Source organism: Phyllostomus hastatus, unplaced genomic scaffold (genome assembly GCF_019186645.2).
Source record: "Phyllostomus hastatus isolate PE091 unplaced genomic scaffold, TTU_PhHast_1.1 phas_contig_495, whole genome shotgun sequence".
Lineage (NCBI taxonomy): Eukaryota > Metazoa > Chordata > Mammalia > Chiroptera > Phyllostomidae > Phyllostomus > Phyllostomus hastatus.
The window spans coordinates 5,431,188-5,446,546 of record NW_025333895.1 but is presented as its reverse complement, the minus strand read 5'-3'; the positions used below and the strand labels follow the sequence as shown (position 1 = coordinate 5,446,546).

The 15,359-nt window shown below is 60.8% G+C and overlaps 1 protein-coding gene across 1 annotated transcript in view; it reads right to left on the bottom strand.

The window, feature by feature from the left end:
• The window catches only part of PRRX2 (paired related homeobox 2), a 42,507-nt gene extending 34,461 nt beyond the window's left edge, over nt 1–8,046 (bottom strand). Inside the window, exon 1 of the mRNA XM_045846386.1 lies at nt 7,625–8,046. Coding sequence (XP_045702342.1) covers nt 7,625–7,877 — 253 coding nt within the window. The 5' untranslated portion in view covers nt 7,878–8,046. The remainder of the gene's footprint in view (nt 1–7,624) is intronic.
• Nucleotides 8,047–15,359: the final 7,313 nt, after the last annotated feature.

Sequence of the window (15,359 nt, the reverse complement as noted above, 5' to 3'; positions counted from 1 at the left end):
CTCATCGCCCCCGCGCCCTCCCAACCCCCCCCACCGTCCCCCAAGCCGGAAGGTCCCGGCTGGGTGCCCACCCCACACACACAAAAGCAGCGTGGTCACCGAGAGGGACTGACAAGGATATCTTCCAGAGCCTGCTCCGTTTTTAGGATGCAATAAAAGTTATCGTCATAAGCCCTGAAAGGCCCCATGCGGACAGTGTCCTGTCATCGTGGTGGCCCCTCAGAGCCAGGCTGGGGGGAACAAGAGCTTCCCAGAGGTGGGAGGGACACGGGCCAAAGGGGCAGCAAGAGCGTTCGGGTCTCTTTAAGGACCGTCATTCCCAGGACATCTAGAGATCCCACTCCGGTTCCGGCTGGGCAGGAGGCTCTGCCCGGGGCAGCCCGGGGAGGCCCCGCCTCTTCCTGGCAGCCGCTCTCTCCCAGCTCTGCTCCTCCGGGGCCAGGGAGCACCCGGCCCCAGGCCCCTGCCCCGAGTCCCCCCGCCTGGCTTCTGGAGGCTGCGGGGCACCCGGTCCCCCGGGCTGCGCCCGGCATGGGAGCCGGCTGAGACAACTTCCCCAGCTCCCTCTGTCTAAACAGGAAGCTCCCACGGTGCTCTCCGACTCACCACCTCGCCAAAGGCACTTAACCCCTGGCCCCGGCCACCCTGATGTGGCCGCTCATCCAGTCGTTAGCTGCCTGCGGCCGCCCTGGCCATTGAAAGCCCGGCCTTGATTTGGGGGCCCAGGCGGGAGCCCGCTTGCTGTGGTGTGTGTGCGCGTGTGTGTGTGCGTTGAGGGGCGTCCTGTGCGCCTGTGAGTCTGGGAAAGCCAGTCTACCGTGTGGTCCCCCAATGCCAGCCCACGGCAAACTTTCACCGGCCTCCCACAAAATGAGAAAAACCGGGGCGACCGGCGGGTTTTGTTTGGTTAAGCTACACGAGGTCAGTGTGGAGCACCACTCCTGACTCCGAGACGAAGATGCTGAAAGGCTCTCCCTCGGGCAAACAGACTGGGGGCCATGGGACGGCGGCAGTGGCGGCGAGTGGATGCTTTTCTTGGCAGCTCCGCGCTGCCCGGGCTCTGCCAGTCCCTCTACGCGCCGGGGAGTCCCACCGGCGCTGGAAATCCGGGAGTCTGGGTCGGCGGTGGGGGCTCAAGGCCTGACACGTGGTCTGCTTCACACACGATCGTTGGATGCACGAACAAATGAATGAACGAACGAATGAATGAATGCAGAGTAGGGGGTCCGGGGGTGGCCTGGGAAGGGGGCCTGTCCTTCGGAGTCAGGGACCCCCCACGGTTCTCCCCGTCAGCTTGCGGAGGGTGAGGGGGGCCGAGCGGATGTTTCTGGGTGGACGGGGATCAGAACCCCCTCACAATCGTACCTTCCAATGCCCCCAAAGCCCGGCGGTCTCCACGCCGCCAGGCCCGGCTGGTCTCCCTCCCACAGGCCTGTGACCCAGGCCAGGACCTCAAGGAGACCCCTCCCCGGCTGCCTCTTGGTGCCCCGATGCAGTCCTCAGCTGGGGGAGGGTCTCCCGGCCGGCCGGCCGCCCGGCATTCGGGCGGGGTTTGCTGGGGAACCGGGGCCTTCGAACGGGACAGGCCTGGGAACGCATGACCTTGGCCAGGGGCTCGACTCTGACCCTCGCTTTCCCTCTTCATAAAAGGAGGACAAAACAAGGACTGGCTCCCACGGTCAGTGGGGGGGACCGGGAGGGGTGAGGCCTGGGGCGCCCCGGCCAGCGCGAGTGCGGTGGTCCCTGTCACCCCAGCCCCCTTTGGTTCCCCAAACAAACCTTGGCTCAAGTCCAGCCTCCCAGCAAACTGGGGCGCCCCCCTCCCCCACTCCTCCAGCCCAAATGCGGAGCTGCGCAGAGGAAGGAGGCCTGGACTTGGGACCCTCCCCTCCTTCCAAGCTGCTGGGACCTCGGGCAAGTTCCTTAGCTTCTCGGGACTTCCAAAGAGTAGGGGTGTCAGTCACCCACCCCTGCCTGACTCACGGGGCTGCTGTGAGCATCCATCTCCATGAGCTGTCAAGGGCACCGTTTGTGAGCACCTACTGTGTGCTGGGCACCCCCTCCCACGCCCATTCAAGGCTCACCAGGCCTGTAAGAGACCCCACTGTCCAGCAGCCCCATGTCACAGACAGCAACACTGAGACCCAGGGTGTTTTTCAGGCCTCGAGGGTGGCGTGTAAGCAGACCCGGCCACTGCTGCTCCCAGGTGACTTTTCCAGAGTCTCCTGGGAGGGACAGCGACAGCTCCAGCCCCGCTGAGCCTCAGCCCAGAGGGGAAGGCCCTTGTGGGGGCACTAGCTGGCCCCAGGCCCCTGTGCCAGGCCCCCAAGCTCCGCCCAAACGGTCTCTCGTCTAGAGGCGCAGGGCGACCCTGGGGCCACGATCGAGGGGCAGAGGGGCAGGCCCCTCTCCCACCGTCCTCCCGCCCAGTTCCCAGGGTTCTCGGCCGCACGTGGGGCCTGCTTTCTCGGCCTCTCGCTCACGCCTCCTGTCTCCTTGCTCCTGCGCACACGCTGAGGGACACCCTCCCAGTCACCTGTCCGAGGGTCCACGCCCCCCCCCCCCGGGGACCCGTCATGGGGCATTTTCCGAGCCCGGATCAGATGGTGACGAGGGACAGGGGGCCCCTCACAAACACCTGTGCTCGGTCCGGCCGTGATCGGTGGGAAGCTGAGAAGCGACGTGACGCGCCCAAGGTCACACGCGGAGAGGACAGCGGAAGCCAGGACCCGAACCTGGGGGTCCTGATCCCCCTCCCCCGGGGCTCCTTCGCTGCAGGTGGCTCTGCCCACCCGGCCCCCCGGAAGCGGGTGGAGGGCAAAGGAGGGGAGAAGAAGGTGGAGGGGAGGAAAGCAGATGTGCCATGAGAAGGCTTGGTGCTGCAGAAACCCTTTGGTCTCTCCCTGGCGGCCTCCTCCCGTGTCCCTCCCTCGTCCCTCCCGCGTCCCTCCCTCGTCCCTCCCGTGTCCCTGCCCCACGGCCCCAGACGCCACCACCACTGCCCCCACTTTCCGAGCCGGGGAGACTGAGGCCCGCTAACTCTCCCGTCCGCTGTGGAAGACGGCGCGGAGGCTCCTCTAGAAAGTGCGCACGACTGAACGGCCACGCGACCCGACACTCCCGCTCCTGGGCGGTGCGTGTCCCCGAACGCGCTGCCGGCGGGGATGGAACCGCTGTCTGAACCCCCGAGGCCACGGCAGCATCGGGCGCGACAGCCAACGGTGGGCACGGCCCAGGTGGGCCTCCCCCACGGGTGGGGGAGGGGGGAGCAGCGTGTGGCCCGTCCACACGGCGGAGTGTCATCCGGTCCCAGGGAGGAAGTCCTGCCACCTGCCACCCCACGGACGGCCCCTGAGGCCGAGCGGCCGTGAAATAAGCCAGAAGAACAGACACTGTGAGAGTCCACGTACACGAGGAGGTCCCCGGAGTGTCAAGTTCAAAGGGATGGAAAGGAGGACGGTGGGTGCCAGGGGCTGGGGCAGGGGAGTCAGAGTTCAACGGGGACGGAGTGTCAATGTGGGGAAACGAAAATGTTCCGGAGGTGGATGGCAGTGGCGGGGGCCCAACAACAATGTGAATGCACTAAAACGTCCCCGGACTACATGCTTAAAAATGATAACTTTTGCCCTGGCTGGCGTAGCTCAGTGGATTGAGTGCAGGCTGCAAACCAAAGCATTGCAGGTTCGATTCCCAGTCAGGGCACATGCCTGGGTTGCAGGCCACAACCCCCCCAGCAACCGCACATTGATGTTTCTCTCTCTCTCTTTTTCCCTTCCCTCTCTAAAAATAAATAACTAAAATCTTTAAAAAAAGAGGTCTTTCATAAAAAAAATACCTTAAAAAGAAAAGATAACTTTTAATCTAACTGTATTTTACCACTACAGACAATTTAAACATTGAAAGCAAGTCCCCTAGTCTCTGGAACTGCATGGTCCCTGCAGGTCACCACTGGGCACGGCCTGCCCTCCCCTGGCCAGGAGGGTGAGGTGGGGGGAGCCGGTCTCCACCCCAAAGGGACGCACCCTTGGCTTCCTGTCGTCAGGTGGCAGATGTGGCACAGGGAGCAGGTCCCCCAAGGGATGCCAGCCTGCCTCCTTCCCCAGCCTGGGGTCCCGCCCACCCCCTGCTCAGCAGGCTCCCTACCACCCCAGTCGCAAGCAGGGGGACCTGCTCGGTCCCCAGGTTTTCCGAAACAGGTACCAGCCCTGCTCTCCGGCGGGGTGGGCAGCCTCTTCCTCCTCCGGGGCCGGGGGCCCTCTCCCAGCCAGCTCCCCCGCTTTGTTTATTTTCCCAGTGTGTCTGCATCTCTGTTTCCGCCCTGCCCACAGGAGGGAATGCTTTCAAGAAAATCTCAGTTATTAATGTGGTTTCTTTTGTTGTAAGTCATTGCAAAGGCAGCGAACGAGGGTTTATTTTCCTAACGTGCTTGGCATAGCTCCGCGCCCCGGCTCAGACCTCAGCCAGCACTGGGCTGGGGAGGAACCCGAGACCCCGGTTCGCTCTGAGTCACCGGCGCAGCCACAGCCTTCCCGGGCCAGGTCCGCGGGAGCCGGGTCTGGGAAAACCATTGGTAAGAATACGCCGCATCTGCTGTGGGCTTTGCCAAAACAAAAGAGTAAAAAATATGTTTAAAAAACGTCTGAGCCGGCTACCCTGGCAGGTTGAAAATATATCAATTTTCTAGCTCATTAGCTTCCCTATAAACTCTTATTTTTCTAACAGGAGACAGTCCATCTCTTTGGTGGCAGTCCCTTTGTTTGGACCGGAGACATCTCTAGAAGCCAGAGGACGACCCGCTTGCCACTTTGTCCGAACCCTCAGAGAGCTACCAGGCCTCCCAGAGGGCCCAGGACTGGGGGGCAAAGTCACAGCCCAGGGCCCACGCCTGCTGGCCTGGGGTCCAGGGCCCTGGCAGGTGCCCCAAAGGGTTGGCTGCCTGCTTTGGGTCCAGTGGCGCGGGCTGGGCTCACCAGGATGAGGTCCCTTCTCCCCCACCTTTGGAGACATCTTGTCTGGCGGATTCAGCCAGTGGCAGGAGAGGGGATGAGGGGCTCCTGGGAGGGAAGGAGAAGGAAGGGCTGCAGGAAGCTGGCCTCTCCTGGGCCGCCTTCGGTCTCCAGGCCCAGACCCAGGGAGCCAGCCAGGGACTCTCACAGGCCCGGGGCACCCCGGCCCTGCCCCAGGGTCTCTCTCCTGGCAGCAGGCGCCCCCTGGAATGCACGCAGTTGGCCTCGGGAGGTGCCTGACTCTACACCAAACATTTGGATTTCATGGGCTGGTGATTTGCACGAGTGTAGAGTTACCTCCTTTTAACTCTGCCACGGAAAGGCATTCGCATAACACAATCTCCAGTTATTATCCCCATTTCATAAAAAGTATGTTTTTAACACCAAAAAATGAGCAGGGACCATGTGATCCCACATACACAAGTGTCCTTTAAACAGGAACGTGCAGCTTCCGGAACAAGTCCCCGCGTTCCCCGGGCCGCTCCCGTGCGCGGAGGCCCGGAGAATGGCCCCACGGTCCAGGAGTGCCCCGCGGGCAGAGCTGGGCAGGGCTCACCAGGGCAGGATGTGCGCCTCTGGTTGACCCAGCAGCTCTGCCCATGGCCCCTCACCTCTGGGGGCAGGCGGACCGCTGCCCTCCGGCCTGTCTCACCTGACCCCACACCCAGTTGTCCCCTGTCCCCAACACCTGGGTGTTCCCAGTGCACCCAAGCCCTTGCTCAGGGAGAGGCCCGAGAGCCCCCCAGGCCCTCACCGAGAGTGGCCCGGCCCTGGGGCTGCTGAGGGGGCCGTGACCCACCCTGATAGCTGGGGGCCGCCGTGGCCCCATCCACACACCCACGTGTCCCCAGCTAACCCCAGCCATTTCCCCCAGGAAACCCCTCCATCGGAGACCGCCTGCAACGTGCCCAGGAGAAGCAGACCCTCCCACTGTCCATCCTCACGGCCAGGCCTCCCGCCTTCCCTGCGACCGCCCCTGCGCCCCTCTCTGCTCTCCTCCCCTCCCCTCCCCTCCCCCCCTCCCTTCTGGCTTCCCCTTCAGTGCGCCCTCCTCTTCACTCCCCCGGGGGCCCCCCACCTCATCACCAGGGGCAAGTCAGAGGCCAGCGGCTCCTCCCGTGAGACCTGAGATCCCAGGACCCACTGAGGATGGCAGGGCTCCCCCTCCCGCACCAGAGGGCACCCCACTTCACCCCTGGCCTAAACCAGACTCCCCACTCCCACGGCGGGCCTGCCCACTCGACGTTCACTCCACAGGGTGAAGAGAGGTGTCGGCCCGCTGTGGCTGGTGGGCAGCGAATGCCACCGAGAGGGAGCCAGTGGCCGCTGGACACGGCCGGCACCCGCCGGGTGCTCCCTGAGCTGCAGGCACATGTCAGATACAACTCCCCCGCCCCCCACCACCCCATATGCACATGCCCCTGGGGGGGCTTCAGACAAGCTGCAGGCTGCACAGGGGGCCCCGCACCTCCTGTCATCCGAGGCGCAGGGCATGCCGCCAGCCAGCGGGGCTCCCCATGAGACCGGGAAGCTGGTGCAGGAAGTGGGGGTGGGGGGGGGGGCCAGGTGGGAAGGCTGCTGGAGTCTGGTGGTGGGTGACTCTTAAAGGGCCCAGAACGTCCTGCAGGCCAGCCTGTGCTCCAGAGCACTCGGGGACGGGCACAGGGGTCTCGGACCACCCCACCTCCTCCTCAGGGTGCGGGTGAGCAGTGGGGACTTGGGTGCCCCCAGCTCCATGAAACTGCCCGGAGCCGGACCCTGGCCGTATCTTCCTTTCCTGTCGCCGCTGCCACTCCCACGTCTTACCGAGGACCCTTCCAACCAGGGTCACTTATTTTGAAAAAAGCCACTTGGGTGGGTTGTTTGTTTTTAAAGCCCCTTCCTGATGACCTTTAACCTTATCAGGAAAAAAAAAACCGAGGCCTAGCTGGCTCTTGAGCGCTGGGACATTCCACCTAGGAAACCGCCAGCGCCAGCGGGCGGCCCGGAGTGGGGGCAGGCCCCCGGCGCGCAGGCGCCCCCGGGGCGCAGGCTGCAACCCCGGCCTTAAGAAGACCGAGTGCAGCTCGGGAGGCGGCTCAGAGGGAGGGCGCAGGGTTGGAAAGCCAGCGCTGAGGCTTGGTCTCCGTGCTCCCCGGAAGCCTCAGTTTCCCCCACTGTGTCATCACACCCACTTTCCCAGGCTGCTTGGGGGCAGGGGCCGCCAGGGCCGCTCCGGGGCTGGCCCCAAAGGCAGCCGCCCTCCTCCTGCCCGGCCGCGCTACGACTCGGGGTGACTAAGGCCAAAGAGCGGCCCCTCCCCGGTGGAGAGCTGGGGTCACTGCGCCCCATCCCACCATGAAAGACAGTCTCCACTGTGGCCGCGGGGCAGCCAGACCCACGGCGCACGCACGCGGGGCGCGTGCACTCCCCCCGGAGGTCCTGCCACACGCAGCGTGTCCACCAGCGCCCGTTTCCTTCGCAGCCTCGCATCCGGCGGCCCGCGCGCCCCGCGTCTTTGCCTGCCGCGTGCGCGCTCCTTGGGCCCCGCGGGCCCCCGGCCTCGGCCCCCCTGAGAGCCCGGGACCCCGCGTTCCGCTCCCACGCCCCCGGGCCACGCCCGCCAGGCCCTCACTCACCGTCCTGCGGCGCCGCCTCGCTGCCGCTGCTGCCCCCGGACGGTTCCCGCGCCGCGCCCTCCCGCGTCTCGGCCCCCGCGGGACGCGCCGCCAGCCGCCCGGCCGCGGCCACCTCCTCCAGGTCCAGGAGGTGGCTCACCGTGAAGTTCTTGCGCGCCTGGGCGCAGTCGCCGGGCCCCAGGGCGGAGGGCGGCGGCGGTCCCGGGCCCAGCGCCGGCTTGTCCACGGCGAAGGCGGCGGCCGCGCTGTCCATGCCCGCGAGCCGCCCCGAGGTCGCCGGCCGGGTCGCCGGCGGGGTCGCAGCCTGCGCGCCCCGCCGCCCCGCACTCTGCCCGGCTCCGGCCGCCTCCCGGCTCCGTGGCCACCCGGCCCGCCCGCGCTGACGTCGGGGGAACCAACTTTCCTCCCTCCCCTCCTCTGCCTCCGCGCTCTCTCCCAAGTTGCTAGAACACGAGCTGCTCCGGCCACACGCCCCTTCTTGAAGCGAACCTCGCCCGGCCTCTCCTCCTGCCCCTCCTCCCCGCCCCTCGGGCTGCGGGCTGGGAGGGGGTCCTGCGCGGAGTCCGGCTGGCGGCGGGGGGCGGGGAGAGGGGGCAGAAGAGAGGGTGTCGCCTTCCCACCCACATTTTAAGGAGCGGGAAACTTCGGTGTTTTGTTGTTGTTAATCCCCGCGCAAGTGTGTGGGGAGGTGCCGATGGAGGGGTTAGCACCCCCCTCCCCCCACTCCATGTACAAATTCCTCCGCAGGGGTCCGGGGAGCGACTCTGAGACGGGTGATCCCCCAGCTCCACCCTCGTCCCTCCGCCACCCCCCACACCCACGCCCCAACACGGTCCCTGTCTTGACCAAAAGACTCAGAGGTCTTCTCCGCTCGCCTGGCCTGAAGTTCTCTTCCCCAAAAAGCGCCACATTCTGAAGCTTCTAGGGTGCATGCACCTACCCCCCCCATGCACACCACCCCTCCCAGCCCACCTCCAGGCGGCTCCAGGCAGCAGCGCCCCTCCAGAATTCCTCCAGGAGAGACAGCCAGACGACAGCCAGGCTGACAGATGGGTGACAGGGAGGGAGAGGGGCAGGCTCTGGTCCCTGCGCCTGGTTTTGTTTTTAAAGGGAAGCACAGGGAAGTGGCTCCCGGTGGCGGAGCTGACGCGGGGTCCTCCAGGTGCCACAGGTCCTTCTCCAGGAGGGTGACGGCTGGCCTGGCCCCTGCCCGTGTGCCCTGTCTGCCCTGGCGGCAAAGCCCTAACGCCATAGCAACCAAAAAAAGGCCACCAGGCGGACTTCGGAATGTCCTTTCTGGGCTCTCGCGCAGAAAGCCCACCTGCATGCACCCCCAAAATCCTGCAGGCCAGCAGCATCGGTTCTGTGCCACTTGGTTTTTCCCCACAAAAGAATCCCCCCCGGAGTGAGGCCGAGTGTCCCGCCACAAGTGACGTGGGCCACGGCCATCCATGGGGGCACAAGGTGGGTGGGCTGGAGGTCTGGAGGTGGTGCGGTTCTTCGGTTCTTCGGTGGAAAGCTGCCCCAGAGAGCCCCGCCTGGGCACCGGAGGGGGTGCGGGGGGGGGGGCTCCCCAGCGCTGCCCACGGTGTGTGCCGCTGAACAACCTTCTGAAGGACGGAGCAGGGAGGGCCCAAGACTCAGCCCCGGGGACCGTCTGGGGAGGGGCTCGCCCCTGGCAGGGCACCCAGCAAACCCAGAGTGGGGACTTTTCCGGGGACAGGGTAGCCCAGGGGTGGGGGCCGTCTGGTGCCAGGGACGAGGTTCCAGGCCCAGCTCTGTCACGCACGCACTGCCAGGGGACCTCAACCACGACACCTTCCCTTTCTGACCCCAGCTTCTCCCTTATAGAACAGGCCAATGACGTGCTATCTCCCTGGCAGGCGGGGAGTCTGTCCCTGGGAACTCCTGGGCCCAGGGCCGAGGACACAGAGAGGGTGCCATCTGCACAGGCCCACGGGGCTGGGAAGGGCCTGAGAGGTCAGGTGCATCCTGTCGCCTCAGATGGCAGGTGGAGAGACTGAGGCCGCAAGGCAGGGGCCCCTTCCGGAGCCGGAGAACCACCGACACCGTCTGGTCTGAGCCGGCTCGCTGTGCAGGCCGGCACAGGGAGGCCCAGAGCGGAAGAGCGAGGGGCCGAGGTCTCTCGCGGAGGCTGGTGGTCACACGGCTTCCAGCGTCCCCTCGCACATTCCTTCGTCTGTGTGTGTGAAGAGGGAACACCCTACTTCTCTGTCTGGGGGCGGGGGACGGGCTCTGGCTCCAGCCCCTGGGTTCAAATCCAGGCCTTGCCCTTCCCAGCTGCGGACCTTAGCAATCCACTTAGCTTTTGTTTTTCTTGGTGTCTCCTCTGTAAAATGGGCGGTTAGGATGATTAAGTAAGTTTTTCTTTTTTAAAGATTTTATTTATTCCTAATAAAAAAGGGGAAGGGAGGGAGAAAAAAGATCGATGTGTGGTTGCCTCTCACACACCCCCTACTGGGGACCTGGCCTGTAACCCTGGCATGTGCCCTGGCTGGGAACTGAACCAGTGACCCTTTGGTTTACAGACCAGTGTTCAATCCACCGAGCCACGCCAGCCAGGACTTAAGCAAATTGATAAATGTGTGCCCTTGGTACTTAGTGAGCACTCAGTAAGAGTTAATTACTATTTTCTAAACACCTGTTTCCAAGAAACGGTGCCGGGCAGTGCTGGCAAACTTGGACTTCAGAGCTGGTGAGATGGGTTTGAATGACTTCGCCGCCATTTACTAGCTGCGCGGCCTTGGGGCTGGGGGTCACTGGGTGGGGGGTCGCTTGCCGGTCCTCTCTGAGTCTGATCTGTCATCTGTGCACAGGGATAACGAAGAGGCCAGCCTGAAAGGACTCTTGTGAATCTGGCATTATCGTTGTTGTTATTATTGGGTTGTTACTACCCTTGCCAGTCCCGGGCTGGGGGCAGAGTGGTACTCAGGTGGCAGATGGGGACACGGAGCTGGGACTGGTGTACCAAACCTCAACTCTTGAGGAAGAGCCAGCCCTGTCACAGCCTGCAAATGCACCCAGGGCAGCTCCGGTCAACCCAAGGATCAGAGGGCTCATCCCCCCAAAGGGAGACAGTGAAAAATGAAATAACTTGCTCTGTCATTTAGATAAGCCCTACGATGCTAACCCCGTGTGGGGGGTGAAGGGAAAATGGGACCCCAGTTTGGAACCTCTCAGTTCAGCAAATGTTTTTTTTTAAGATTTTATTTATTTATTTTTAGAGAGGGAAGGGAGGGAGAAAGATAGAGAGAGAGAGAAACATCAATGTGCAGTGGCTGGGGGTCATGGCCTGCAACCCAGGCATGTGCCCTGACTGAGAATCGAACCTGTGACACTTTGGTTCGCAGCCTGTGCTCAATCCACTGAGCTACGCCAGCCAGGGCCAGTTCAGCAAATGTTTATGGAACCAAGTCCTGCTCTAGGTGGGGGTGGGGAGGGGACAGAGAGGGCCCCTGTTCCCCAGACAGCAGTCCGTGGGTTGGTGACTGTACCGGAGACTGGGTCCTGGGTGTGACCTCGAGTGAAAATGCATATTTGCCCCCGTCTCAAAGACCACATGCTAAACGATAGAAGAAAAACAAAATACATAAATTTTTCTTATGACAGAAGCAATATGCTTATCGTGGGGATTTTAGAAAACAGTAACATTGTGAAAATAAAACTCACCCCACTCCCAGAGATCTCGGACACACAGTCGGTATTCTGCACATTTTTAAAGCTCAGTTTAATCACAGAGATCGAAGATAATCATCTATTTATTCAATGTCGAATTGAAGACCTAGAAAAAGCAGTAACAGAAGAAAGGGGCTTTTAGAATATATCTTTCAGTTTTAGAATATATCTCCCTAGCTTCTATCTATGCTCTAGGTAGGGTATGTCTTGCTAGCTCATATTTATATTCTAGATAGATGGAGAAATAGCCACAAGTATTACGAAAGCTGAATCATGTTGTGCCAACTTTTAAATAATTGCTTACTATGTCATTAGTCTTGTCCACCACCGTGTTTCATGACAGCCTGGAGACACACCGCTCACTACTGCTACACAGCCATAGTCATTTTCTTGATCATAAATACCTAGCAAGAGACTCTCTGGGTGCGGTAGGCAGATGAAAGCCTCCCAAAGTTGTCCACCCCATACGCCCCGGGGCCTGTGAATATGGCAAAACAGAAGTTAGGTAGCAGATGGAGTTAAGGCTGCCTATTAGGTGACCTGAAGCATGGGCGATCATGCCCTGGCCGGTGTGGCTCAGTACGTTGAGTGCCATCCTGCAAACCAAAGGGACGCCAGTTCAATTCCCGGTCAGGGCACGTGCCTGGGTTGCGGGCCAGGGCCCTGGTTGGGGGCAACCAGCGGGTGTCTCACTCCCTGGCTTTCTCTCTCCCTTCCCATCTCTCTAAAAGTCAAATAAAGCAGAAACAGAGGACCAGTGGGTCCGGCCAACAGGTACATTAGAAAGTTCAAAAAAAAAAGAAAAAAAGAATGGGAGATCATTTTAGATGAACTGGGTGGGCCCAGTGTAATCACAAGGATCCTTAAAAGCGGAAGAGAGAGTTAGGGACCTCATGGTGAGAAATTCTGGCCATTGCTGGCTTTGGAGGTGGAGGAAGGCAGCTGCGACCCGCCGAACTCGGGCAGCCCCTAGAAACTGGAGAAGGCAAGAACACAGATTCCTCCCTGGAGCCTGGGGCAGAAGCTCAGGCAGCCCCACACCTTGACTGTGGCCGGGAGCTTCTGATCGCCAGAACCTTGAACTAATACCTTTGTATTGTTTTGAAACACTAGCTTTTCGATAATTTGTTACAGCAGCGAAAAGACAACAAACACACTGGGTCGAAGACTCTACAGAAGATTTAAGACTTCTGATGATATTGCCACAGAGCCTCCAGAAATGTATCCATTTCTACCTCTGGCAGGGCCTCCGCAGGCTGGCCAGCAGGAGCTCCGTTGTTTACGTGTTTATATCTGACAGCATTTGCAGGGTTTCGTTTAGCACGAATAAAAGAGCACTTGAAAGTGCACGTGGACGTCTGTTCGCTTTGGTCATCTGCCTGGCGTTGGGGCTGGGACTGATGGCGGGGCCGGCCGCTCCTTCCAGACCGCTTTGCACTCAGAGGGGGCGCGGGGGCAGGGGCGGGGGCAGGGTCGGGGGCAGCCTCGCGGAGTGAGATTTGTTGCACGTCAGCGACTGGTGCTTCCTGCTCCCTGACACTGCAGTTCTTAGAGGAAACTGTTGTGGCAACCTCGGGAGCAATTTCGCAGAGAAAGATTTGTTGCACATCAGCGACATTTGTCACTTCCTGCTCCTTGGCGACGGGGACCGGGCCCTTCCGGAAGTCAACGGGTAGCGCGTGTTTGGTTTTCTTATTGCTCCCGTCACCACCCTTGGGCGGTGTGGAAGCAGGCCCTCGAGTCTTCCCCGCGTCCTGTTGCAGTGCCGCCGGGGGTCTGCCGGTTGGGCTTGATTTTGATCTTCTTGGTTTTCTCTGTGACGATCTTAGGCCGCGCACACCCCCCACCCCCACCCCCCAGGGCGGCGTGACGCCGAGGAGGAGCTGGCTGCGGTCTCTGTAGTCAGGGTGGAGGAAGAATGGGAATGATGATTGATTTTTAATTTCCAAAGGCGTTCCCTTGTTTTACTCTGCATACCTTGAATTATTTCTGAAGGGTTCTCTTTTTGGTGTGTAACAGCCACTTGCATTTCTTATTTCCAAAAGTCTATGTACATTCACTATACATTTTTGTACTGGAAGGGTCCTCTCCTCTCTATTTCTTATGGGGTTATATTTGTGTCATTCTTTTTTTCTTTTTTGGAGGGAGGGAGACAAAGAGGGAGAGGAACATTGATTGGTTGCCTCTCAAACACACCCTGACCAGGGGATGAACGTGTAACCCAGGCACATGCCCCGTCTGGGAATTGAACCAGCGACCTTGGGCTTTGCGGGATGATGCCCGAGCCACACCTGCCAGGGCTATACTGGTGCCATTCTTCAGCCGTGACAACTGCTGCAGGACACTCGACTGTCAATCACTCAAGGACCAGGCCCATTTCACAGATGCGGGAACAGAGGCCAAGCGCACCGTCAGACCCTGCACCTCGGGGTCCCCTGCCCAGCCTCCGTGGTCACACGCCCAGGAGGCCCTTTGGAAGCAGCCAGTTGAGCAGGGGCAGCGCACGGGGGCACATGGGCCGAACTGTGCTCTCCACCGCGCGTCGGGGGAATTACAAACGCTGAGGCCGCGGTGACTCACATGTAACCAGGCATGACCGTGACAGATCGCAGCACTCTGCAAATATTGTGTCAGGTGGCGGCGGTCACAGTGGGGCCCCCGGCTCATCCCAGACCCCGGCCCGTCCTGTGGGAAGCAGAGATGGGCCCACCGGGGCAGGACACCTGGCTCTCTCCCCCGGCTCACTGCCCGAACACCTCCCAGCCTCGGTTTCCTTCCTGAGCGCCTCCTGCTGAAGTGACTGCTTCTCTGTTCTTGGCAGGGGGTGAATATCATACCCCTTTGAAAAATGTTCGATAGCAGGGGCTCATGGTCAATAAGCCTTGCTGTGAGCCAGGCGACGCACCGAACCACATCGTCTCGCAGCGTCCTCACAATCGCCATGCAGGGAGGGGAAGCTGAGACTCGGAGAGCTTCAGCTCTGTGTCCTGCAGGTTTGCCGGGCTCCCCGCCATCACACCAAGTTGTTCCAGGAGAGTTTAAGGCTGGGAAGTTATTTGTTTCTCTTGAAGAATCATAGTCTCTCCAAAAAAATAAAATAAAGAATGAAATAAGAACACTTGGGCAACTCATTGCATTTCCCTTTTTGCCTTGGCCGCCGGGAAACCCGTAGCTCATGTTAACACATAATCACGGTAACTCTATCTGTCGACGTGACAAGTCTGTATATTAGCTTCTCGTTTTTTTCCCCCTAACATGTGACCTTTTTGTTTTCCTGGGTGTAGTTTTAGATCTTTCTGATGCAGCGGCTCTGCATTTGACACTTCCCAGCAGCGTGACATGGCCTGAGTTACTTACCCTCTCTGGGTTTCCCCATCTGTAAATCGGAGGTAACAATGGCACCTGCCTCACAGGGCTGCTGTGAGACTCAAGCGAGGTCATCCGTGCGAACAAAAAGCCTAGCACAAGCTCAGCACGTGGGAGACAGTCAATACACGTCATCTATGGGCTTTGAAAAAGGCTTTTGATGAAGCCAGGGCAGAGAGAGCCTGTCCTCAGTGGGAAGACTTGGCTGGATTTGAGGCTGGCCCTGCTGTGGACCTACTACGTGGCTTTGGGCCACGAGTTTCCCTGTTTGAGCCTCAGCTTCCCACCCGTAAGTGGCTGCTCTATCCCTTCCCCTCTGTGCCCCCGAGCCTGTACAGGAGAAGAAAGGAGCACTGAGGCAGGCCCTGATGCTGCACATAGTAGGGCTCTCCGTACATGTCGAATGGCTATGATCAGATGCCCCTTGGCTCAGGGAATGCCTAGCCAGGGTGGCGACCTGGGTCTGGGCTGGTGCCAGAGTGGCATGGAGGCAAATCTCAGGTCCCGACGAGCCGGAAGGGCTGGGACAGGCCTAGATCCCAGCCTGGGCCCAACGACAAGCCCGTGTGGAATGCCTACTGTGTGCAGTGCCCCCGGCAGGCAGAGCTTGTGGTCCACGTACACGTTACATTCTAGACACGCGCCACCCCCTTGCCGTTCTCAGGGGGCTCAG